General features: G+C 58.4%; 1 protein-coding gene across 1 annotated transcript; it reads left to right on the plus strand.

Annotated features, from left to right (window-relative positions):
* Positions 1 to 7,622: 7,622 nt before the first annotated feature.
* On the plus strand, positions 7,623 to 21,997 carry CLPTM1L (CLPTM1 like). Its single transcript, XM_077879652.1, has 17 exons — positions 7,623 to 7,829; positions 8,069 to 8,169; positions 9,267 to 9,456; positions 10,788 to 10,936; positions 11,937 to 12,015; positions 14,137 to 14,254; positions 14,489 to 14,583; positions 15,364 to 15,448; positions 16,560 to 16,663; positions 17,573 to 17,638; positions 18,512 to 18,562; positions 19,122 to 19,204; positions 19,709 to 19,743; positions 20,183 to 20,238; positions 20,322 to 20,366; positions 21,032 to 21,147; positions 21,519 to 21,997. The coding sequence occupies exons 1-17, from the start codon at positions 7,668 to 7,670 to the stop codon at positions 21,601 to 21,603; spliced, it is 1,620 nt and encodes a 539-aa protein (XP_077735778.1). The 5' UTR covers positions 7,623 to 7,667; the 3' UTR covers positions 21,604 to 21,997.
* The last annotated feature ends 1,117 nt before the right edge of the window (positions 21,998 to 23,114 follow it).

Here is a 23,114-nt window from a genome sequence, read left to right on the forward strand (position 1 = left end):
CCTCTCCCCAGAGTGTGTGCATGGTGCGCCCCGGCGGCCGGTCCACTTCATGTGTCCACGCTGGTGTTTGCCTGCGTCTCTCTCTGGCGTGACCGTGTTATTGTGCTCATGCGCAGACCTGGACACCCTGAGGCCACGCAGCTGCGGATGTCTAGCCACCAGCCCCCCCGCCACCACGCCGACACCCGCTGGTTTGCCCCTGACCCCTTCGGCCCCGCGGCTCCGGAACAGGAGGATGCCGCGCACCGGCTCCTTTTCCATACCGCAGGACGTGGCCGCCCGGCCTCGGGTCCCAGTCATCCAGGGCTCCCTTGCACCGGGATCCAGCCACCTCGGATCTTCGCTACCACAAACAATGCCACCGCGAGTCCGCCAGCGCCTATATCTTGCATGCTCCTCAGTGTTGACAGACTGCCAGTGTGGCCGGCCTTGGGTTGGTGTGGACGCGGCCTCGTGGCTGCAGCTGAGATCCTGCCCAGGGTGGCAACACATCCGTGACCTGCTCCTTCACTAGGTGCCTGAGGGCGCGGTGCTCAAGTCCGGACCCTGTCCCCCCGGAGGTGGGCACCTCCTGCTAGAAGTGAGGCCCAGTGTCCAATGGCTGGGACACTGCCAGGATAGGGCCACATCCACGCGTCCACCCTGGGAGGCTTCCTGAGCCGTCCTGCTTGCAGTCGGAGACCCAGGAGCCTCCAAGTTCAGCCCAGCAGCCCAAGGGTGGAACTCGGTGCAGGCGTTACAATTGTTCACCCGGAGGGCGTCCAGCTTGAAAGGAAAACCCTGCAATGCGGGCAGCACATCAGTATAAAGTGCCCACTGCCCGTGGCCGTCAAGGCCAGCCCGAGACCGGTCAGTCCTCAGAGGGCTCAGTGGGGGCTTCGCATGGGACTCTGGCCGGCTGCGAGGGAAGCACCCCGCCCTCTCCCAGCCGTCCCCACCCAGCTGCACCCATCCGAGGGCGGCCCCTCCTACCTGTCCTCACCTCGGGGCTCGGACAGTGTCTGGGACTAGCGTTGTCTGATGTCCCACCAGAGAGGGCCACGGAGTTTCCACCCTGTCACAGCCGTGCTGTCACCTTGCAAGCAACCATGGTTTCATCCTCTCTGTGGGGCCCACCCTGTTGTGTGTGCCCGGCCTCCCATGGCTCCCCAAGGGCACAACTGGGACTCGCTTCTAGCTGACCAGACCCTAGGCCCAGATGCCTCTTGCCTCAGTTTCCTTATCTACAAATGGCTTCAATATGGGGTAGGTTGTGGGCACTGAACAGAATTGGTGAGTGTTCTGTTCTCAGGACACATTGATCGCCTGAGGTCACCCTGCTCCCACTGCCTTTGTCCTTTCGGATCTCCGGACAGGACTATCAGGTGCCGTGGGGCTGAACCTGTCAGAGCCGCACCTCCATGGGTCCCGCGCTTGCATGCACCTGGCGGGTGCGTGAGGAGCCTGCTGACTGAGCTCTGGGCCCAGGCGTGTCCGGGCTCCCAGAGGGCCTGGCACTCGGGCTCCCACTAGCAGGTGTGGAGCTATCGTGACCACACATGGTCAAGGGGGTGATTGCACCAACAGGCAGAGCCAGGGCTGGGCGCGCAGGGACGGGTCAGCATGGATGACAAGGAAGCTGGATCCGGCGAGCATTAGCCGTGGCCTCCCTGAGCTGACTTCTTCCTGCCACGAGAAGAGCGGTCTCCATTCGCTTGTTGGCTTTCAGAACTTGCTTGGCTGCCCCTGCGTTCTTCCAGAGAATAGAATCAATTATTTGTACAAAATAGCTCTCCTGAGGTAACTGCGAACCAACATCGACACTACGTCCTATGAAAAGCTCTGTGGGAAGGCCAGCCTGGTTTTTTGTAAGATAATAATAGTGCTCATGGGTTCTAAGGCTGAAACCTGTAATCTCATCGATTTTCCTCCTGGGAAACGGGGCTGTCGATGAGGGCATCATCCTGGAGGACCATCAGCACCTACCCGAGGGCCGTGGAATCCAAGGGCCCTGCTCCCAATGCCCGAAAAGGCCAAATGTCCCCATTCATGGGCACAGCCTCCTCGGCTCCTCCCGACATGACACAGCCCCGTCTGACACCAGCCCCCTCAGAAAAGGACGGCATGAGGTGCCTGCCTCCTCCCTCCACAGCAGGTGGGAGCGTCTCCAGGGACCTGGGTGGCAGCAGGTGTCAGGGACACAGAGGGGCTGGGTCTGCATCTCTCCCCTTCCCACGGCCTCATGCTCCCCTGGCATTCCCTTGGACCCTCAAAACAACAGGATCACAGGGACACGTTGGGAGGATTTGCGGTGGAAATGGGGGGCCATACTGGCATGAATCGTCTTTTGCAAATTCATCCGTTGATGTCCCGACCCCCACCACCTCAGTATGCGACAGGGTTTGGACACGAGGTCTTTACAGACATGAGGTCACTGAGCTGAGAAGGTTGTTCAGGCACGCTCTGACCCAATACCACTACTGTCCTCATCAGAAAAGGGGAGCAGGACACAGACACGCAGAGGGACGGCCACGGGAGGACACACAGAGAGGTCGGCGTCTACAGCCCACCAGAGAGGGGTCAGGAGAAGTCAGCCTGCCCAGGCCTGATCTCAGACTTCCAGCCCCCAGAGTGAGAAGACAGAAATGCAGGAGGGCTAAGCCCCCTGCCTGTGGGGCCCCGTTCTACAGCCACGAGGACCCGTATGGAGCCCAGCGTCCCGCCCTCCCTCACTCCTTGCCCCCCCCAGCCAGCTGACACCTCACACACAGCAGCCTTCTAGCTGCCACGACGACGAGGACAGAGGCTCATGCAAGGTGGCCACTCCTCTGTACCAAGTCGGGCTCCAAGTCCTGACTTCCTGAGCACGCTGCCCGTTGGTATGTTCCCAAGTTCACGAAGGGTAACGCTAGGGAGGGTATGGGCTTCATCTGGTGCCTTCTAGCTCCCGGGACACTTCACTTTCAGAGACAACATCTGGAAATGTGGAGTCAGCTTGCTCCCAGAGGAGATGCAGAGTTGGGTGCTCACCCCAACGACCTCTGGTAACTGTCTTATTTCTAATATTTGTACATAGATGGCAACTCAACTGCATTTTTGAGTTTCCCAAACCCATAAATTCACTTAATGGGATCTTATTTTTCCTGAACGAATCCTGCAGAGCCTGTCCCACATCAGCACTGAGAGGAATGGACCGTGCTGGCGGTTATTCGTTGAGCTCATAAAACACTCCAGCCCAGCACTGAATGGGACCCGGGAGGACCACAGCTCCTGCTCCACGCGAGAAGCCAGTTATTTTTCATCATCAGAGAAACAAAAACGACTCTAACTTAACAACATCTCACCGAGCAAACTGGCATAACCCCAGAGGTCTGACACTGCCCTCTGACGGCAGAGCTCAGGAGAAACAGACCTCCTCCTACTTCGGGGCTTCAATACAAGCAGGACACCACCTGGGGGTAGGCATCTGGCGATGGCTGGAAACATATACATACATTTATCATTTCAATCAACCCCACTGCTGAGGATCTGTCCCAAAGATACGATGGCAGGAGGGAAGGAAGGAAGGGAAGGATGATGAATGTTCAAGGTTTAGGCTTTAACAGCTAAAGGCTGGAAACAACTCACAGGTCTGCCTGGATGAAGGTAGCTGAACTCACTGAGGCAGCCACAATGTGGAGAAATGTGCACCTGTACAAACACCAACGGAATATCTCTATTTACCATATGATGTTTCCTCCAGGATGTACAAAAATTTCTAAAACTCAGTGGAACTTCTAGAAACAAAAAATATAACATCTGAAGTAAAAAGTCACAGGACGAGCTTAACAGCAGTTTGCAAACTACAGGGAAAAACAAGGAAACCAGTGCCCCTGGATACGTAACCTTAGAGAGCGTCTGAGCCTAAGCATGGAGGGGGGAAGCTGAAGAAATGCACAGACCCTCATGTACACCACAATAGCAGCAAGCCGTCTCAGGTATGTACAGCCAAGGCCACAGAAGAGGAGGCAAGCATGATATTAAAGACATCTTGGCTACAACATCTTCAAATTTGATGAAATTTTTTAAAAAGTAAAAGAAAAAAATTAAAAAATTGATGAAATTCACACGTTAAAACCAATGGCTTCTTAGAAAAAAAATCAAAAACAGATGGAGGAAATGGACACACTATATTCCGAGGAGCAGGAATCGGGATGTGCTTATTTCTCATCAGAAACAACCCAAGCTAAAAGACAAGAGAACAGTGTGCTTCAACATACTGAAGAAAACATGCCCATCCACCTGGGACTCTGTAATTAGTGAAAATATATTCAAAAAAAAAAAAAAAAAAGGAAAGCAAATTAAAAGCTTTTTCCTACAAATAATGGTTGACAGAACCGAATAGCAATGGGTCTGTATGAGAAGTGCTAATGGAAGCCAAGGAGGCCAAAGGAACAAACAGCAGCTAGACCCAGGGGATGCACAAAGGAGCCCAGACAGCATAAACACCTGTACATCTGCCCTCGTGTCTACTTTATTCAAAATTGGTTCTAGAGATTTCTCTGTAGTTAAGGGAAACAAAAGCAAAAATAAACTATTGGGACTTCATCAAGATAAAAAGCTTCTGCACAGTGAAGGAAACAGTCAACAAAACTAAAAGGCACCCTACAGCGTGGGAGAACGTATTTACAAATGACATATCCAATAAACGGTTAGTATCCAAAATATATAAAGAACTTAGCAAACTCAACACCCAATAAACAAATAACCCAATTAAAAAATGAGAAGACATGAACAGACACGTCTCCAAAGAAGATGTCCAGATGAGTAAGACACATGAGAAGATGCTCCACATCCCTCGGCATCAGGGAAACGCAGACCAGAACCTCGGTGATCACACCTGCCACGAGAGGTGAGACCAAGAACACAAGAAACAAGTGTTGGTGAAGATGTGAGAAAGGGGAGCCCTTGTCCACTGTGGGTGGGAATGCAAACTGGTGCATTTTGTGAAACAGTGTGGAGGGTCCTCAAAAAGTTAAAAATAGAGCTACCCTAGCACCCAGCAATTGCACTACTGGGTATTTACCTGAAGGGCACAAACATACAAACTCCACTGGGCACATGCACCCAGTGTGTACAGCAGCATTATCTACAGCAGCCAAGACATGGAAGCAGCCCAGAAGCCAGGTCAGTTCCAAGTCCCTGCACAGCATGGAGTTTGTATCTGACCTTCCAGAAAGCCTCGCAAGATCTTTTTATAGCTTTGAGATAGCGAAACTGAAGGACTCCATGCAAATCTGTTTTTTGCTCCTCTTCTGGCTTCTTTTCTTGCTAGGACCTGCCCTGGCACTTTACACAAGCCCCAGGCTGCAAACAGGGCACATCCTCCCTGTAAGGGATAAGCAGTTAGTGATACCTCTAGAACATATAACATGTAAGGAAGCAGCAGGAGACAACGACCAGATGAAAACATCATACGTGTACTCCAGACCCCCAGCACCAGACATCTCCATGCCAAGACCCCCAGCTCCAGGGACTCATTGACTTGGGAAGGACATCTGGATGCCTGTGAGGACGCACACAGCACACCACCATCCTCAATAAAAATCCTGGACCTTAGACAAAGATGAGACTCCCTCCTTTCCTCTCCAAGAGTCCCAGACTCTGCAAACCTGCACTCTCTCTATTCCTTCAATAAACTCTGCATTCACCTCCTGCTGGCTCGCATTCCACTTCTGGCCCAAATGCTGGCCCATAGGCTTGCCCATATGGGGCCAGGGATGGTCTTGGTTGCTCCTTCAGGAAGCCCGGGGGAACCCTGGACCTGACCTGCCTGCATCAGCTTCTACATGCAGGAGCAGCAGGACGCCCAGTTTTGTGGTATCGCGTCATCCCTGCTTGCAATGAGTGTGCACCTGGGATAGAGTTCAAGGTGAGGCAGAAGGAAGGGGACAGGAACCTCAGGGCTCTGGGGCTCTGCAGCTCCTTCCTAAGGCCTGGCTGCGTCCTGGCCCCCTGGATTCCAGGAGAACCCCCATCCCGTGGAGCCAGTGGAGCCAGCCATCCCCTCGTGTGTGTGGGGTTGGAATCCACCTGTGTTCCCTGAAGATGAGGAGGCCTGGGGCCTGCCTTCCTGCCCTGCACCGACCAGAGCCGTGACAGCAGCGGGGCAGGCGGAGAGGCAGCCTGGCTCTGCCGGGCCCGCAGGGGCGACACGCAGGCGACTGGCCTGGCCACCGGGCAGAGGGCTGGTAAGGAGGGTGGATCTCACAGGGGCTTGCTACGCAGAGAGCAGGAGGGAGAGGGAAGGGCGGGGGGTGGGGCGGGCCGAGCCACCAGGCCCAGATGGGCTCCACGGGAGAGTAACTAGGCGTGGGGACGTCAGCCCCCTGCACCCAGCCGAGCCCCTGGCTCCCGGGACGCCTGCCCCGCCCCACCTGAAGCAACGCGCCCCTCCCCCGAGAACACGAACAGCACCCCCGTTCCCATCACAGCCCAACGGGTTCTAGATCGCAGTCAACACAGAAAAGAACAGCGTTGGCAGCGCGGCCACGGTACGGGGGGGGGGGGGGGGGGGGTGCGCTGAGCTCAGGGTTCGAGGTCCCCGAGCCTGGAGGGCCGCAGGCGGAGCACCGGCGTGTGCCGGCCAACCCGGCTGCTCTCCGCTGGGGGACGGGGCGGGGCACGACGGGGGTCCGCCGGGCAGAGGGCACCGCCCCCCGCACCCGCTGCTCTGCACCGAGACCCTGGGGTTCCAGGAGCTTCGTGGTTCCTTCGGATGCCCCCGCGGTGCATATGCAAACGGCACGAAATGGGGCCTTCGAGCTTCGCGGGTCTACGGACTCTCCAACTTTTTATTTTGCCGCAACTCCCAAAAAAAGGAAGGGCCTCAAGAGCAGCGCGTCACCCCGCCCCGCCGCCCCCCGCCCCCGCGTGCTAACACCCCGCCCCCCGCGGGGTCCGGCCGGGCCGGCGAGCGCGCTCACCCCGCGCGGACCCTCCAGCCCCCAGCCCGGATGCGGGAACCGCCTACCGGGCCCCGCCGCCGCCCCGGCCCCGCCCCGCCCCCGGCCCCGCCCCCTCCGCGACCCCCTCGCAGCCCCGCCCCGCTCGCCGCCCCGCTCCGACCCCCGCCCGCTCCGTCCCCGGCGCACCCCCCCGCTCCGCCCCGCCCCCTCCTCGTAGCCCCGCCTCGCGCCCCCGTCCCGGCCCGTCGCGTCCCGTCCCCCTTAGGGCTCCCCCGGTCCTCGACAAGCCCAGGGCCCAGCGCCCGCACCCCGCGAGGCCCGCCAGGAGGCGTCCAGGAGGACGGCGCGGGCAGGAGACGTCACCAGCGTGCGACGCGCCCCGGACGCGAGCGTGCGTGCGTGCGTGCGTGTGCGACGTTTGTAGGACTGCGTTTCCCAGGGGGCCGCGCGGCCCGCCCACTTCCGGCGGGCGGCACGGGACCCGGAAGCGGCCGGCGGCCGGCGAATCCCGCGGCGACAGGTCTGCCGGAGGGCGGCAGGAGCATGCAGGGCGGCCGGCGGCCCGCGGCGCGCGGCGCGTTCGTTCCCCCGCGGCGGTGGCGGCGGCGCGCGGCGGCTGTCGCGTGAGCGGAGGCCGGAGCGGCCGGCAGCGCGCCGGGCGGGCGGCGGGGCCCGCGGCTGCGAGGCGGGCCGGGCGGGGCCGGGGAGGGCGCCGCGCTCGGCCCGGGGGGCGGCGGCGCCATGTGGAGCGGCCGCAGCTCCTTCACCAGCCTGGTGGTGGGCGTGTTCGTGGTGTACGTGGTGCACACCTGCTGGGTGATGTACGGCATCGTCTACACCCGGCCGTGCGCCCGCGACGGCAACTGCATCCAGCCCTACCTGGCGCGGAGGCCGAAGCTGCAGGTGAGCGCGGGGCGCGGCGGCGGCACGGCCCGGGGCGGGGGCGGGGGCGGGGGCCCCTGCGCGGTGTCGCTGGGCCACGCAGCTCTGGGAGCCCAGTCGGGGCTTTCTGCCGCCTGGCGCGGAGGTGGGACCTTTCCCTGTGGAGCGGGCAGCCAGGTCAGCCAGGTGGCCCTCCTTTCGGTGGGGAGCCCCTGGGCGCTGTTCCCTACCCGCTGACCCTGCCCCCGTGGCCCTTCCAGCTCAGTGTCTACACCACCACACGGTCCAACCTCGGTGCTGAGAACAACGTGGATCTGGTCCTGAACGTGGAAGACTTTGACGTGGAGTCAAAATTTGAGAAGTAAGAGGGTGGGCCTGGGGCCAGCCACCGGGTGAGCGGAGGGAAGGGTGGCGCCGCGTACACGGGGGTGCCGCGGAGAAGGGCCGTCAGTACTGGGCTGCCAGTGGTGGGACGCCTTCCCCGCGGCCCAGGGGGAACCGCCAGCCGCCGAGGAGGACTCTCCCACTCAGGAGGTAGCTCCACCAGGCGCTGGCCACGGGATGCACAGTTTCCAGCGATGAGCCAGGGGTGACCGTGGCCGCAGAAGGGTTGGCAGTTTCCCACAGCAGACAGCTAGCTGACGTAGCTCTTAGGTCTCCATACCGAGAAGAAATAGGGCAGAGGAGAAGGTTTTGTAGAAGACCATAGTTAAGGGAAATGTAAGTGTAGAGGCATAAATGCTAGAATACGCAGAGTGACTTTTAGAAGTTGTATTTGTTATATGGTCCCAGTTACAAGACTTTGCACGGATATGATTTAAAAAGCAACTTGCGGGGCACCTGGGTGGCTCAGCAGTTGAGCATCTGCCTTTGACTCCAGGCATGATCCAGCCCCGCATCAGGGTCCTTGCGGGGAGCCTGCTTCTCCCTCTGCCTGTGTGTCTGCCTCTCCCTGCCTCCCTCCCTCTCTTTCTCTCTCCCTCTCTCTCTCTTTCTGTTTCTCATAAATAAATAAAATCTTAAAAAGAAGAAAAAACAATTTGCTTGTCAACAAGGAGTCTGTATTTCCTCTAAGTGGCCAGGGAGGTGTCAGGAGTGACGGGATTGTAGAAGGCAGGTCCTCTGGCCAGCCCGCCCCGTGCAAGAGCTGCGGGAGACAGTGCAGTGCAGTGCTCAGGGACGCGGTGAGCTCAGGTCGGCTTCTGCCTGCCTGGCCACCGCAGCCCCGACATCGCTGAGCACCAAGAAACAGAGGCAGCAGTGCAGATATATGCGGTGCTCGGGTGTATGAAAGCTGGTGCCAAGGATTTCATAAGTCCTGGCAGAGGGGTTTCAGTGGTAGTCTTTCTAATCTAAATTAGTTAGTTTGAAACCACATAACTTACGAAGATGTTTGGATAGTCTGCCTTGTGTGTACAGGTGCTCGCAGTTAGAAAATGGTCATTTCTTTTGTTTTAGGACAGTTAATGTTTCTGTACCAAAGAAAACTAGAAACAACGGGACGTTGTATGCCTACATCTTCCTCCATCATGCTGGCATTCTCCCGTGGCATGACGGGAAGCAGGTGCACCTGGTGAGCCCACTGACGACCTACATGGTTCCCAAGCCAGAAGAGGTCAATCTGCTCACTGGGGAATCTGCTACGCAGGTGAGTGCATGAGGTCACTGACCGGATGAAGCCTGCGCTCTCCCCCCGTGGAATTCACACACACGTGTTTCTCCATGTGCAGTGTGTCTGGAACTGGACCAACCCCTAGGAAGTGAAGCAGTTTGACGTAACAGGCGTGCATCCCTATTCTTCATCTAAATCACTTCCCCTGGGTTTGCAGATAAGTTTTGTGCCAAGTTAGTCACATACAGTTTAATCCAGTGATAGATTACTTCTCAGGCTCTGGGCCCCCTCCACCTGCAGGGAGCACGTGTGCGCCCCAGTGGGGTATGGGGCGTCCCTTCTGCCAGGCTCAGCCGCCGACCTTGGGTGGAGCCAGGAGACTCCCCGCACCATGCAAACAGCAGGCGGACTTTCCAGTGCTCACATTGTCCTTCACGATCATGAAAGAGGGACTTGAGTGGGACACATTTTGTATCTCCATAGAACACTCCGTGTACAGGGAAACTAGAGTTGTCTTGGGTGATTATTAACAAAGCTGTGCATAAAGCAGAGGAATTCTGGTGCTCAGGTCTGTGTGCAACAGAAGGTGAGGTCCTTTAGAAATGAGGAATGTGGCAGCTCCCCAGGGAGTGTCCGTGAGGCGCTCCATGCCGTGGCTACTTGCAAAGAGTCCCTCAGCTCCTTTTCATCAGGACAGTATGGCCCTGCCTCTCAGTGCCTTCCTGGGGCCTCAGGGTGGTGGACGTTAGGGGTGTGAAGGGCTCTCTGGAACATACAAACACCAAGTAAACATTTGCTATTAGTGTTACTTGGAAAACCGTTTCTAATGTAAGCTACTTTAGCTGAACCGCGGGTGTCTTTTTAGGTGGGACACACAGTAAATGACCCGATAGCACACGATGTGTCCATTAGATCTGGACGATGGCCCTGGCCTGCCTTGCTGACTAGCTCTGTGGAGGACGGAGGCCCAGCCCTGACCCCTGTCCTCCAGACGGCTTGCCAGACTTGGTCTGGGTGTGATCTCCTGAGTCTCGTTGCCAGCCACAGGGCTTAGTCCCAACTCCCCATGCCTCCTTCAAATGTCCCAGGACGCCCCCTACCTACTCAGGATTCCTGAGACGCAGGTCAGCCCAAAGACCTGAAGCGGGGTCAGCGTTGCGACGTAGCAGTCCTGTGGCTTGTGTTGAGGGAAGTGAGGGGTGTCCCTCTAGGGGAGCTGGCAGCTGCGGGTCCCTCCACACTGTGCAAGGCACTGCTTCCTGGTTGTGCCGTGTCAGTATGCGGTGGTGGCTCTCCAGACCGGGCCCAGGGACAGTGCCCCTCCTCCCAGCACCAGGCTCTTCTGCTGAGTCACTCCTTCCATTCAGCATCAGATAGAAGCAGAGAAGAAGCCACCGAGTGCCCTGGATGAGCCTGTTTCTCACTGGAGACCAAGACTAACACTGAATGTGATGGTGGACGACTTCGTCTTTGACGGGGCCTCCCTACCTGCTGACGTCCATCGGTACATGAAGATGTAAGTGCTGCTGGTCCCATCGGAGAGGCAGGGGTGGTGTTGACCTGCCCAGCCTCGAGCGTTGCTCCTTCATTCCTTGAGCTGGCAGCAAAGAGGTGATCCCAGTGTTGCGGAGGGTGGAGGAAGCCTGTGGGAGCCCAGCCTACCAGAATCCAGAAGCATGGGCCATGCCTGCATCTCCGAGCCTCCCTGGGATAAGAGGCCCACAGGGACTGCAGTGCTGCCTGGGGCACCCCCGAACCTTGTCCCTTTTCTTGAAGTAGTGCTGCACCCATTTGAGATTTGTGTTTTCTGCATACTGATTACTTCTGTCAGGATTCTGCATTTTGCTTTAACTTGTTTTGCTTACATTAACTTAAAAATCAGCATTGAGATCATTTTATGATGTTGGCACTATTTAAACATGAGTGTTAAGGTTGCATGACCAATTTAGACGGTCCTGCATCTCCATTCTTTGGGGAGCCTGCTATTACATTTACATGTGGTAGTGGTTGTGCAGCTCCTAGAAATGGCTGTGGAGACTTGTTTTCCTTCTTCATATGTCAGGGGTGACTGTGGGATTGTCACAAGAGTTTTTTCCTTTTTAAATTTTAAATGTCATTCTTGAATGTGCAACATAGTTTCACGATTAGATGCCTGAAAGGTACAAAAGGGTTAGGAGAAGTCCTCCACTCTTATTCTCTGGCCCTGGACTCCTCCCAAGTACAGAAGGCAGGTGGGTTTTTATTTCCATTGTCCCTCTGCATCCCTGGACCATCCGTGTCCCAGCCTAGGTGGGCTCGTCCCTCATGGACACCCTGAATGGTATTCTCTGACCACTGGGGTTTCACTCCCATGGCTGTGACTTCAGGGAGGAGCGGCTGCTTAGAGCCCTCTGCTTCCCTGGGGAAGGTGTGTCCTGAGACTCTGACCTGAGGCACATCCAGCATCTTGGCTACATCTGGTTTCTCTAATGGCGAAAGCATCCGTGGTGACCTTGAGAACTGCTTTGCTCCTCCAGGATCCAGCTAGGGAAGACCGTGCACTACCTCCCCATCCTGTTCATTGACCAGCTCAGCAATCGGGTGAAGGACCTCATGGTAAGCGTTGCTCCCTCTTGCCTGCCATGGCCCTGAGCTTGTGGCCACCCCCTTGGCCCTGCAAGGCCTCATCCGCGGCAGCGTTTCTGACTTGGCAGGGGTGCACTCTGGGTTAGCCTCTGACTCCCTCCCTTTCAGCCCTGGTGCCCACTCTGCTGAAAGGATCTGGAAAGGTTCTGTATGTGGTGTATGGATGGCGGGTACGAAGAGCTCACGGGAGAGCCAAGTGTTGAAAACAGCTCACGAACATTGTTCCGTTGAACCCTGGTTGGGCTTGGAAGTGCAGAGCAGCTCAGAGAGGGCCCTGGGCAAACTGCCCCGTTTAGGGGTGGCCCCACATGGTATCGCCATCCACCTTGGATCCCTTGGGCCTTCCCCCCGCCCCCCGGGGGTGGCCCTGGCCAGGGCTGAGCGCAGGAGTAGAAGGGAGCTCGTACCCTGCCCCCAAGGGCGGATCGGAGGGTCAACGAAATAGCTGACTTCCAGGCAGTAACAAGGTGACTGTTCACACAGAAAGTGGCTTCTGCACCAGGCCCTGTGCCACACATTTCACAGACGGTCCGGCGCCCTGTCCCCGGGCCTTGTGGCAGGGTCACTGTTGTCTGTGTCCTGAGTCATTAAGGTTCACAGCTGAGCTCTCTGGCCTCATTGGGCAGAGCTGGACTGGGTGCCCTGCTCTGTTTCTCCTGGTCACTTCAGAGTCGTTTGTGGACATTTGCCAGGATGGGAGCCGTGCGCTCAGCCAGTCTGGAGTAGATGAGACGCTCGAGCCACCCAGCGGTGAGCAGGAAAGGGGGCACCTGACCTGGGCTCGGCTCTTGGGCCCCCGCCCCAGCTCTGCTGCCTCCTGCTGGCTGAGGAGCTCAGAAATAACCGTCACTCTGCACCTTTGCTGATGGGCCTGTGCAGTCCCTAACTTGCGGGCTCCTGCACTGCCCTGGCCGGCTCCTGTACCTACAGGGCCCGTAGGCCAGAGCGGGCATTCACTGTTCCCTGCTGTTTTCTGGGGTGTTCTCTGGTGCTCTGTGCAGACCTGGGGCCACGCTGGTTCTGCCGAAGTGCCGGTCAGTGCTCTCTGGTCCTTGCTGCTGAGGCCCTGGTGCTGTCCTTCCAGGGGTGCAGGCTGTAAGGACAGGCTGGAGGCTGCGGGTGGACTCAGTGGTCTCCTGTGACATGGCGCTGCCACTCAGACACGAAAACAAGCACACAGGCAGCCAGTGGTCCTGCGTTGTCTTTTGGTGACATTAACACTTTGCGTCAGTGGGAGCTGTTTTCTGGAATGAACACCAGCTCTGGGGGACAGCTAGCTCTGGGGCTTAGGCAGGGGCATCCCTGGGATTGGGCCTGGGGTGCGCTGCCCTGGGTGGGGTGGCTCTGCACTTGGGCCCGGTGTCTGGTCTGTCCTGCTCCTGCATGCTCGGGTTGCTGGGCTGGTAACATCTGTGTTCACTGCCAGGGGTCTGCTGAGCAAGCAACAGGCAGTAGAATCAGCACTGGGTTATGTGGTGTTTGGGACGTGGTGCTCCTTGGGGGAGGGGGTCAGTGTGCCGGGGTGCCTCCCCCCGCAGCATCTGGGACCCGGCCGCCGCAGCCCACATGTGCCCCCAGAGCCTGTGATTTCCCTGAGGTGGCCCCCACCCACTCCCAGCAGCTCCTTGTGTCCACACGCACTAGGTCAAGGGTCCCATCTTCCTGAGGCTCTCTGTTGGCCCCATCCCCGGATGGGCTTGCCCAGCCCCACACCCTGCACTCGAGAGTCTCTGGAAGCCCTCGGCCCACGCTGGGTTTCCCCTTGTCTCTGGAGAGGTGTGGAGGCTCTAGTAGGCCCGTGCCTGGCTCATCTGCAAGAGCAGGTTCCTGGTGCGTCCTGGTGCCTCTCACGTCAAGGAGACAGGGACAGAGGGACGCACAGGCTTGGGGTGACTCAGAGAAGCTTTGAGCGCTTCATGAGGAGGAGCCCAGGCAGGGTGGAGGGTGAAGGGGAGGCAGGAACCACAGGTCAGGGAGCAGACGGTCGCTGCGAGGGGCCCGGGTGTGAAGTGTGAGGTTCTGTTGGGAAGGGACGGGTGGGCGGCCCCAGCCCTGGAGAGGGTGCCGTGTCACTGCTATCCTTCCCTCCAGGTCATAAACCGCTCTACCACGGAGCTGCCGCTCACCGTGTCCTATGACAAGATCTCGCTGGGGAGGCTGCGCTTCTGGATACACATGCAGGATGCCGTGTACTCCTTGCAGCAGTTCGGTGAGGCCGCTGGTCAACCGGGCCCTGGGGAGGGGTGTGACCTTGAGTTCCAAGGGCGGGAAGATTGAGCCTGTGCACTTCCTGCTGTGCTGGTTTAACCTAGGTCTCTTCAGAGTGTGAGCTCCAGCCTTCCCTGCTGAGTGTGGAGCTGTCAGCTGCGCGTGAGTGTGTGGTGTCTGTGGCGACAGGTGTCGCTGACCTTGCTTCTCTGGTGTGTTTCTCTTCCCTTCTCAGGATTTTCAGAGAAAGACGCTGATGAAGTCAAAGGCATTTTTGTCGACACCAACTTGTATTTCTTAGCATTGACCTTCTTTGTCGCAGCATTTCACGTGAGTGGTCATTGGGCTGGTGGCTCCATGGGCGCCTGCGGTCGTCAGCCAGGGGTCTGCGTGGTACGGCCCGGCCGCCCCACTTGGGGCCTCTCTCCCAGGTCAGAAGAGGGTGTCTGCACCTGGGGCCCTGACCGCCTGAACGACTTGGGGTTTTGTCTACTGGTCTTGGTGGCCATTTTGGAAAGAAATCTAAATTTCATGAGGTTGTTGAAGGACTTTGTGTTGTAGGCATTTTATTACATAATCTTACGTGATAATTTTAATATTAGAAATCTAGTCTTTCCTTGGAATTTTTCTTGTAACTGGTGAAAGAAAGCTGCCTGCCCCCCCCCCCCCCCGCCGCCTGTCATAGCAGTGGTGCTGGATTTGGGGTCAGGCTGGGAAAGGGTGGGCGAGGTGGGCCACAGGGCAGGCGTGGAAGCCCTACTGGAGCCCTCCCCAGTGCCTGCTGGGAAATGGTGGTGTTTATTAGAAGGCCAGTGTCTGTGACTGAGGCCGTGTATTTCTAAGGCAGATGCTCCAGGTAATAGCCAACCAACCGCACCTGGCAAGGGAAGTATCTGGACGTCCCTGTGGGTGTATGGCCGCAACTGCACTCAGAAGCTTTGCAGTTCCTGCATGGTAGACGGGGCATGAAGCCACGGGTTTCTGGGGCACCCGGTGTCCATCTGGAGTGTCCTTGGGATCCGAGTCCAGTGCACACCTGCAGTGTCACTTGGTGAAAAACACCCGTAGGAGCGACATAAGATGCAAATTGCTGTGCGCTTTTTTTTCCAGCTTCTGTTTGATTTCTTGGCCTTTAAAAATGACATCAGTTTCTGGAAAAAGAAGAAGAGCATGATTGGAATGTCCACCAAAGCAGGTAGATACTTTCTGGAGTTTTGGCCATTCTCAGGGCATATCTGCTATAGATAAAGACCATTTAAGGTTTCTTCTGAAACATGAAGATTATGGTTATCCTGAAAGCTGCCAGCCAGGGGTCCTGCTCTTGTGGGAGGGGCGCCCATGTGTCTTGCACGCTTATAAGCTGGGGAGGGACTGTCTAGGTCACAGAGAACATCATGTAGGCCCATGACCGCAGACAGAGGATGGGGTGATGGAGGCCGGATGCCATGCCCTCCCTGGCGATGGCACAGATGCTGGACCTTGATGCCCATGTGTGTGTGGCTGCCAAGTATGTCTCTCAACAAAAGAGGCAGTTGTCTTTCTCCCATGGCAACAACGCGTACTGGGGTGGTGTAGGCTGCTTGGGTAGCCCTTTGTCATCTGTGTCTCAGATTCTGATGTCCTCAGAGTGGACGAGGGCCCCCACTGAGTTCTCCTGGCCCTTCTAGGGAGCAGGGGTAGGGGGATGCAGCAGATGGCTCTGGCTGTGTGTGGGCTGTAGGTCCCCGAAAATGTGCCATGGATGGCTGCTGGCATCCCCGCCCTCCGTAGGCACCCTGGTAGGCTTGGCTCTCTGCTTCTGTGAGAATCCCTGAGGAAGCGGTAGGGCAGGTCAGTGAGCCATAGCATCTCGTAAACTGTGGTCTTAGAAGGAGGTAATTAATTTATCGCAGAATTGGTGTGAAAGCAGGAAGAGGTGACATAAGAGTGCTGCGAAGCCAGTCCTAATTCCTGCCAGAACACGTACTATCCAAGTGCTTTCCACGTGCTTGTGTTTGCGAGTGCAGCACATACACATTTCTGTAGCTGAGGGAACTTTGTGTTCAGTGTCGCAGGACATTTGCACAACCACGCCTGCTCCACTCCAGTTTAGTGGACGGAGGGACTGAATTACCTGAGGCCTTGTGTATGTGGTTGTGGGGGGTATGCGTGAGGGGTGGTGTGGGGCATACCTGTGATGGCGGGACATGAGTGTGCTGGGGGTGGTAGGTGGGGTTGGGGGGTGCAGGCAGGGGGTGCATGGGGGTTCCGGAATGTGAATGGGGCACAGCCAGCCCTGCAGCACACACCCTGCTCCCTGTCCCCAGTGCTCTGGCGCTGCTTCAGCACAGTGGTCATCTTCCTGTTCCTGCTGGACGAGCAGACGAGCCTTCTGGTGCTTGTCCCTGCGGGTATCGGCGCCGCCATCGAGGTAAGCTGTTCGGCGTCCCCGGGCCTGCGCTTGGCACTGCGCCCAGCCCTGACACACGGGAGTGATACAGCCCCTGCATGCGCAGGGGCGGGGGCGGAGTGGCTCTTTGGTTTCTTGGGCGCCAGAGCCTGGCAGCTGGTAGTGCTGCCGCTGCTGTTAGAAAAACTCTCCGCCCCCACAGCCATCTGCGGCATATACCGTAATGTGTTCGATGCAGAGCCGCCAGCTGGCGCTGTGCTGGCTGCTGTAGGAAGTGTGGACATGGTGCCCAGGAGTGTGTCGCCGTGTGACAGCCTGGCTGTGTGGGGCTCAGAAGAGGGGTCCTGTGGGGCAGGCAGCTTGGGGCCAGGCCTGAGGACGGTAGAGGGGGCGGTGGGTCAGGATGTGCTCCTCTGGGCTCTGGCACTGCCCTGTTCCAGCCTGGGCCACAGCTGTGGTCCTGCGACCCTGCCTGTGGGTGCTGGCACACGTGGCGGTCGGGTCAGAGATGGCGCTTGGTCTGCCCGTCGAGCACTGATGGGGACCTTCCATACCCACTTGTCACGGTGCAGAAAGCCAGCTGAGAGGTGGCTGTGCTGTTAGTCCCACCTTGGTGAGGTGATGAGAAGGGGTGGGTCCTCTGGACGTGGGAGACGGCAGGACTTGGGGTGAGGCATGGGCCTCGCAGTGCCCACCAGGAAGAAGATTCTGGTGAACAGGAGGGAGGCAGGTGGGCTGGGAAGGGGGCCTAAGCCTGGGGAGGACAGCTGGGCTGAGTGCCGGCTTCCGTGGTACAGAGAGGAGGCGGGTGGAGGCTGAGAAGAGTGCTGGAGCTGGGCCAGTGGGGCTGTGGCCTGGCTCCTCCTGGTGGTGGGTTCTGGGCACTTCTGGTCTGAGGCTGAACATCTGTTTCTCGTTCTTTGTCATCAGCTCTGGAAGGTGAAAAAGGCCTTGAAGATGACCATTGTCTGGAGGGGCCTGAGACCTGAGTTCCAGGTGGGGGTTTCTGCTGTTGGGACTCTGTCCCCCCTCACAGCCCACCTCCTCCCGCCGCCTAATAGCCGGTGTGCTCATCCCAGAGCATCTGCTTGCATCTCCCTGCCGTGCTACAGTTAGATGCCACACTCAGGACTGGTGACCCTTGGCCACCTGGCTGACCTCTGGCTCATAGCAGCTCCCCAGCAGATGAATTGGTGGGAGCTCGCAGGTGGAGGCCCCTGGCAGGGCCTGTGTCCACTAGTGCTGCAGCCTGTATAGGCTCCCCCATCAGGCTGGGATGCGGGGGTGCCGGCTCCAGGTGCTCCACCCCCCACACTCAGGCCATGTTGATGCTGCCAAGTACACTGTCCAAGCCGTGGTCCCGACCGACAGCCACTGCCTTGGGCTGACACTTGTACCCCGTGACAAGCCTTTGCTGTGCCTTCTGGGTAGACAAGGGCTGGGGTTGGCGTGAATTTGAGGCCTGTTCGTGTGCTGTGCTTTCGGCTGTGGGGGACCCTATCCAGGAGAAGTTCAGGGATCATGGCACCCCAGTTTTCCAGGTTCTAAACCATCAAGGACAGGACGTTGGTCCTGTGTAAAGTAGTTTGGTGACTGTACACTGATGTGAAAACAACACGGTATGCAGAGGAAGCGCGTTTGCTATGGAAGCTAAGGGAATAGAGGTGGAGGGGGACAGCCTGGGGAGGGGACATGCGGAGGGACGTGCTTCTGCCCCACACAGCACACGCTGTGGCCCGTGGGTGGTTCTGATGGCATGGGGAAGGATATGACTGAGGGTTGCCACCTGGGGTGAGCTTCACGCAGTTGGGCGGGGTGCGCCTGCCTGGAGTCCGGTCACTAACAGGATTGTGTTGAATTTTGTGACAGTTTGGCACTTACAGCGAATCCGAGAGGAAGACGGAGGAGTATGACACTCAGGTAGGCGGCAGGGGTGGATTGGGGCGGGTTGGTGGCTGAGGGTGACGCACTCTCGGCAGAGGTTCCCAACATGGGAAAGGCTCCAGGGCGTCTCCACATCACAGTTGCTGTGATCTCACATTGTGTCCCTGGGACTCTGGTGACCTCTGCTCACCTGAGGCTTCCCCCACCCCCACTGCTGTGGGCATGGCTGCAGCTACCCATTTGCTGGGGTACGCTTCCTGCCTGTATGCATTGGGGCTCTACTGGATCCCCGTGGAGCTCCAGAGAAGCGGGTCCCCAAAGGTGCTGGCACACGGCCCAGGAGGGCTGTGCACCTTCGTCCTCCTTGGCCCCTTTGCTGGTCTGCCGTAGGCTGCGGGGCTTTCCCCAGCCAGAGGGATGCTGTTGAGAACGTCCACATGCATCTGGCCGCCCCGCTGGCCCTGTGTGTTCTCTGGGCGTGCGCTGGCCCAGCACCACGCACATCCACTTCCCTGGAGTTGGGCCCGGGTGCCCTTTAGGCTTGTTTTCCCCATTGCAAGTCGGTTCCTCATGGAGGTTACCTGTTCCCCGGCAGGCCATGAAGTACTTGTCTTACCTGCTCTACCCCCTGTGCATTGGGGGCGCCGTCTACTCCCTGCTGAACATCAAGTATAAGAGGTAGGATGTTGCCGAGCCTGACGCCATGGCACCTGTACCCAGGACGCCCCTCGGCCTCCGTCCTGGGCCTGCCCACCTCTGCCTCCTGTTACTTGCTGTGTGGACCATGGCAGGGCCTCCCCTGGGGGGACCTTAAGACCAAGAACACAGCCTGCAGTGAGGGCACTGAGCCCCGGGTGGGCCCCTGGTGTCCTGGACAAAGGCAGATGCATCAAACAAGGGGGAGCTGGCTGAGGCCACATGGCCGCTGCATTCAGGGCTTAGGGACCCGGTGCAGATGCGACCCCAAGGGCTGGACCCCAGGTCTTTGAGTTGTCAGAGTTCTGATGGAAACCGCCTGGCAGCGCAGGTCTCTGGCCGCCACCTGGTGCTTGTGCTCCAGGGGACGGGCTGTCCTTGCAGGTGCTCGGGTGCTTCCACGACCGTGCAGCTGGCCAGGGGGACAGGCACCGAAGGACAGGGGCTGTGGGACCTGGCGCACTGACCGTGGTCTTTCTCTTGCAGCTGGTACTCTTGGCTGATCAACAGCTTCGTCAATGGTGAGTGGTGGGCTTCAGTCTCACCAACAGCATCTCAGCAGGTTCCTTGTGGCTCCTCCACATGACCCCGTGTGGTTTGAGGTTGTGCAGGCAGGACCTCTCCTGCAGCTCATGCTCTGGGGGCCCCCAGACACCTGGTTTGTCTGCAGGAGCCCCACTCGGGCTGCCTGGGCCATAGAGTCCTGGGCTGTGTGTTTTCTCGTTGAAATGGTTCAGGGCCAGGACATGACGCTGTGTACACACACTCCCTGAGGCCACGCCATGAGCTCTGCGCACGGGCATCTGGCCGCCCTGACCGGCCTGGGTTCTCTGGGCGGCTGAGGGCCTGGTGCAGGCTGCACAGGAGGGTGTCCTGGAGGTGGGAGTGGCTCTGAGTTGCAGGGCAGCAGCCCTCCTGCCCAAATGCCGCAGTTGCCCCAGCCTGCTGTCTGTCCTCCAGGGGTGTACGCGTTCGGCTTCCTGTTCATGCTGCCTCAGCTCTTCGTGAACTACAAGGTAAGACTGTGGTCTGTCCACGCGCTCGCCTTTGTCTCCTGCGCGGCCATTCTCTGATCTGCTGCGTCTCTCCTGTCCCACAGATGAAGTCGGTGGCTCACCTACCCTGGAAGGCCTTCACCTACAAGGTCAGTGCCAGCCTGGGGCCCCCTCAGTGCTTACACGGCCATCGAGTGGCACATTGCAGTGGTGGGGGGTCTCCTCTTGAGTCATGTGCACCGTGGTGACGACTTAAGGACGGTGGTTCTCTGATGTCTCAGCAGTCGAAGACGTCTTCCTGAATTAAAAACCATGTTTTTTTTGGTGATGTGTATCAGTGCGCAGACCAGACCCTGCCCCCAAGGGCTGTGTCCACACAGATGCCCCAGCTGTCCTGCCCTGGGGGTTGTCCTGGTGCATCCACACACATGGAGCTTGGGCCCATGTGGCCTCTCATGCTCGTTGAGCAGTTTTCATGGGAGGTTGGGTTAAGATGTGTTGTTCCATTTTGTGAAATAAAATGACCGGTTCTGAGGAGCAGGGACGCTTGCATGTTTGCATGGGCAGCCCTCCCTGGGCATCACGGGCTGAGCAGACCCGGGGCGTGCACTGCGAGGCAGGCGTCCGCATTGCTGCACTTGCGCCTGCCTGTCTGGTGTTGCTGGGACACTCGAGGCCACACGTTGGTGTGTACCGAGCAGCCATTTGCAGTCAGTGACGAGGGTGACTGGGGCACAGGTGCTGGGGCAGGTGTCTTCCAAAGAGCCCAACGGCCCGTGATCTTACCTTCCCCCTATCCCATCCCGCCTGGCAGGCATTCAACACCTTCATCGATGACGTCTTTGCCTTCATCATCACCATGCCCACCTCCCACCGGCTGGCATGCTTCAGGGACGACGTGGTGTTCCTCGTATACCTTTACCAGCGATGGTGAGTATGGCAGGCGCCTGTGCTGCTCATCCCATGGGGAGGGAGGCAGTGTGCTGATGGGAGGGACTGCCCCCATCTCCTGGTTGAGAAGAGCTGGTCTCCGTGGCTGCGTGAGCCGGCCCCAGGCGTGTCCCCGCGTTCCTCACCAGCTCTGTCTGGCCGAGTGCAGAGGGAGACGGTGCAGAGCTGTGTGCCCAGCAGGCAGGGACAGGGGACCTATCCAGACCAGCTTTGAGCACAGAGCTCTGTCCTGATGGTACAAACACATGAACAACAATAGACGGGCACGAGGGGACCCCAGAGCCCCTGTCCCACGGTGGCTGGGGTCAATGGGTCCTCATCGTTGAGCCCATGGGCCCCCATCCTTGCAGGCTTTATCCCGTGGATAAGAGCAGGGTGAATGAGTTTGGGGAGTCATATGAGGAGAAGCCCCAGCGGAGGCCCCACGCAGACTAAGTCCCGCCTGGGCCATGTGGCGTCGGCCCCTGGGCAGCGGAGCTGGGCTGTCGGCTGAGTGTTTTCGGAGGCCTCTGACGGGGTTCCCTGGACATTACATCTTCTGCGTTGCCAAAACCTGAACGTTTCCCGTTACCTCCTGAGTCCCTTGGCACTGTGTTTGAAAGGGGCCCCCGCGGGCAGACACCCACCCCTGCACCACGCAGGAGGGCCCAGGCCCGGCCAGTGCGCGGTGTCTGCGAGCGCTCCCTACGCACTCAAGAGGCTCTTTAAATCTATTCCTTAGAGACTGGGATCAAATGGCTTTTTTCCTTTTTGTTTAAAATTTGAGTATTTTAAAAGCTTAATGTACGTATGTTTCTATTTTAAAATAAATTTCTCTGGCTGTAACGTTTTCCTGGCCTGGTATGACGCAGAGGGCGTCTCTGCTGCTTCACTTTTCCCATTCTCGAAAATGCATGTGTGAGGCGGGTTCATTCACATGCTTGTGAATGATCCACAGCCCTCGGATCACAAACGTGCTGGTACCTGGTATTGGATTCGTGGCACAGCCACCGGCGGTCAGGCAGGTGGTGTGTTTCCAGAAATGCCCCGCGTCAGGGCACAGAGGAGCAGAGTGGGCTCCTCCCAGGTAGGAGGTGGGGCCGACCCCGATCCGTGTCTGCAGGAGGCCTGCACTCAGGAGCACGCGTCCCTCCTGCCTATCCCCACACATCTGCCACACACGCTGTCGCTGGGTTCCATTCACAGTGGAAATCACACGTGTGTGCCTCTTAGCCTGCAGCCCAGGTTTGTGTGCCACACACAGTGAGCCCAACGGGAAACACTTCGGTCAAAGTTTACCCTCACTTGGTTTCAGAAAGGTGAGCACACAGTGTCCTCTGGACTTCTCCCCTGCTTGCCGTATCCAGCCACTGAGTCGGGTGCAGACGTCTCAGCCTGGGGCAGGGGGCACAGCACGGGGGGCGCTGGCTGCATCTTCAGTGAGGACGTCAGGGCGTCCAGCTCCACGTGTGCATTACAGGGGAGGGTCAGAAGGGGGGAAGGGCAGGGGGTGGGGGCCCTGCACGTCCCAGACAGCACCTCTGAGTGGGTGACACCAATACAGACGCGTGTCCTCTGGTCTCCCGCTTAGGTGTGGGCAGGTGAGTCCCGGGCCCCTCCCTGTGCACCTGCCTCTCCAGCCTGCTCCTCCCACCCGCCCCTCACCCTGCACCTGGCCTCCTGCCTCCCACAGAAGGCCCCTGGGGAGGGAGGGGCGTCAGGCCCGGGCTCTGTGGTGCCCCCGTCAGCCTGCATTCTTTGTGAGGATCCCAGCAGAGTGACAGTGGAGCGGGCAGCTCTCAGTGACTCACACAGTCCACACTTGGGACCCACCACCAGGTCGGGTTCCCCTCATCCCTCCTAGCTGGTCGTCTGCAGAAGCCATGTGGCGACCTTCATGCCCGTGGCCCCCAAGCCTGTTCTCACACCGCCCAGAGCCCCCTTGGACCGTTGGTCCCTGGCTTCTG

The sequence above is a fragment of the Canis aureus genome, chromosome 31 (assembly GCF_053574225.1).
Source record: "Canis aureus isolate CA01 chromosome 31, VMU_Caureus_v.1.0, whole genome shotgun sequence".
NCBI classification, from domain to species: Eukaryota; Metazoa; Chordata; class Mammalia; order Carnivora; family Canidae; genus Canis; species Canis aureus.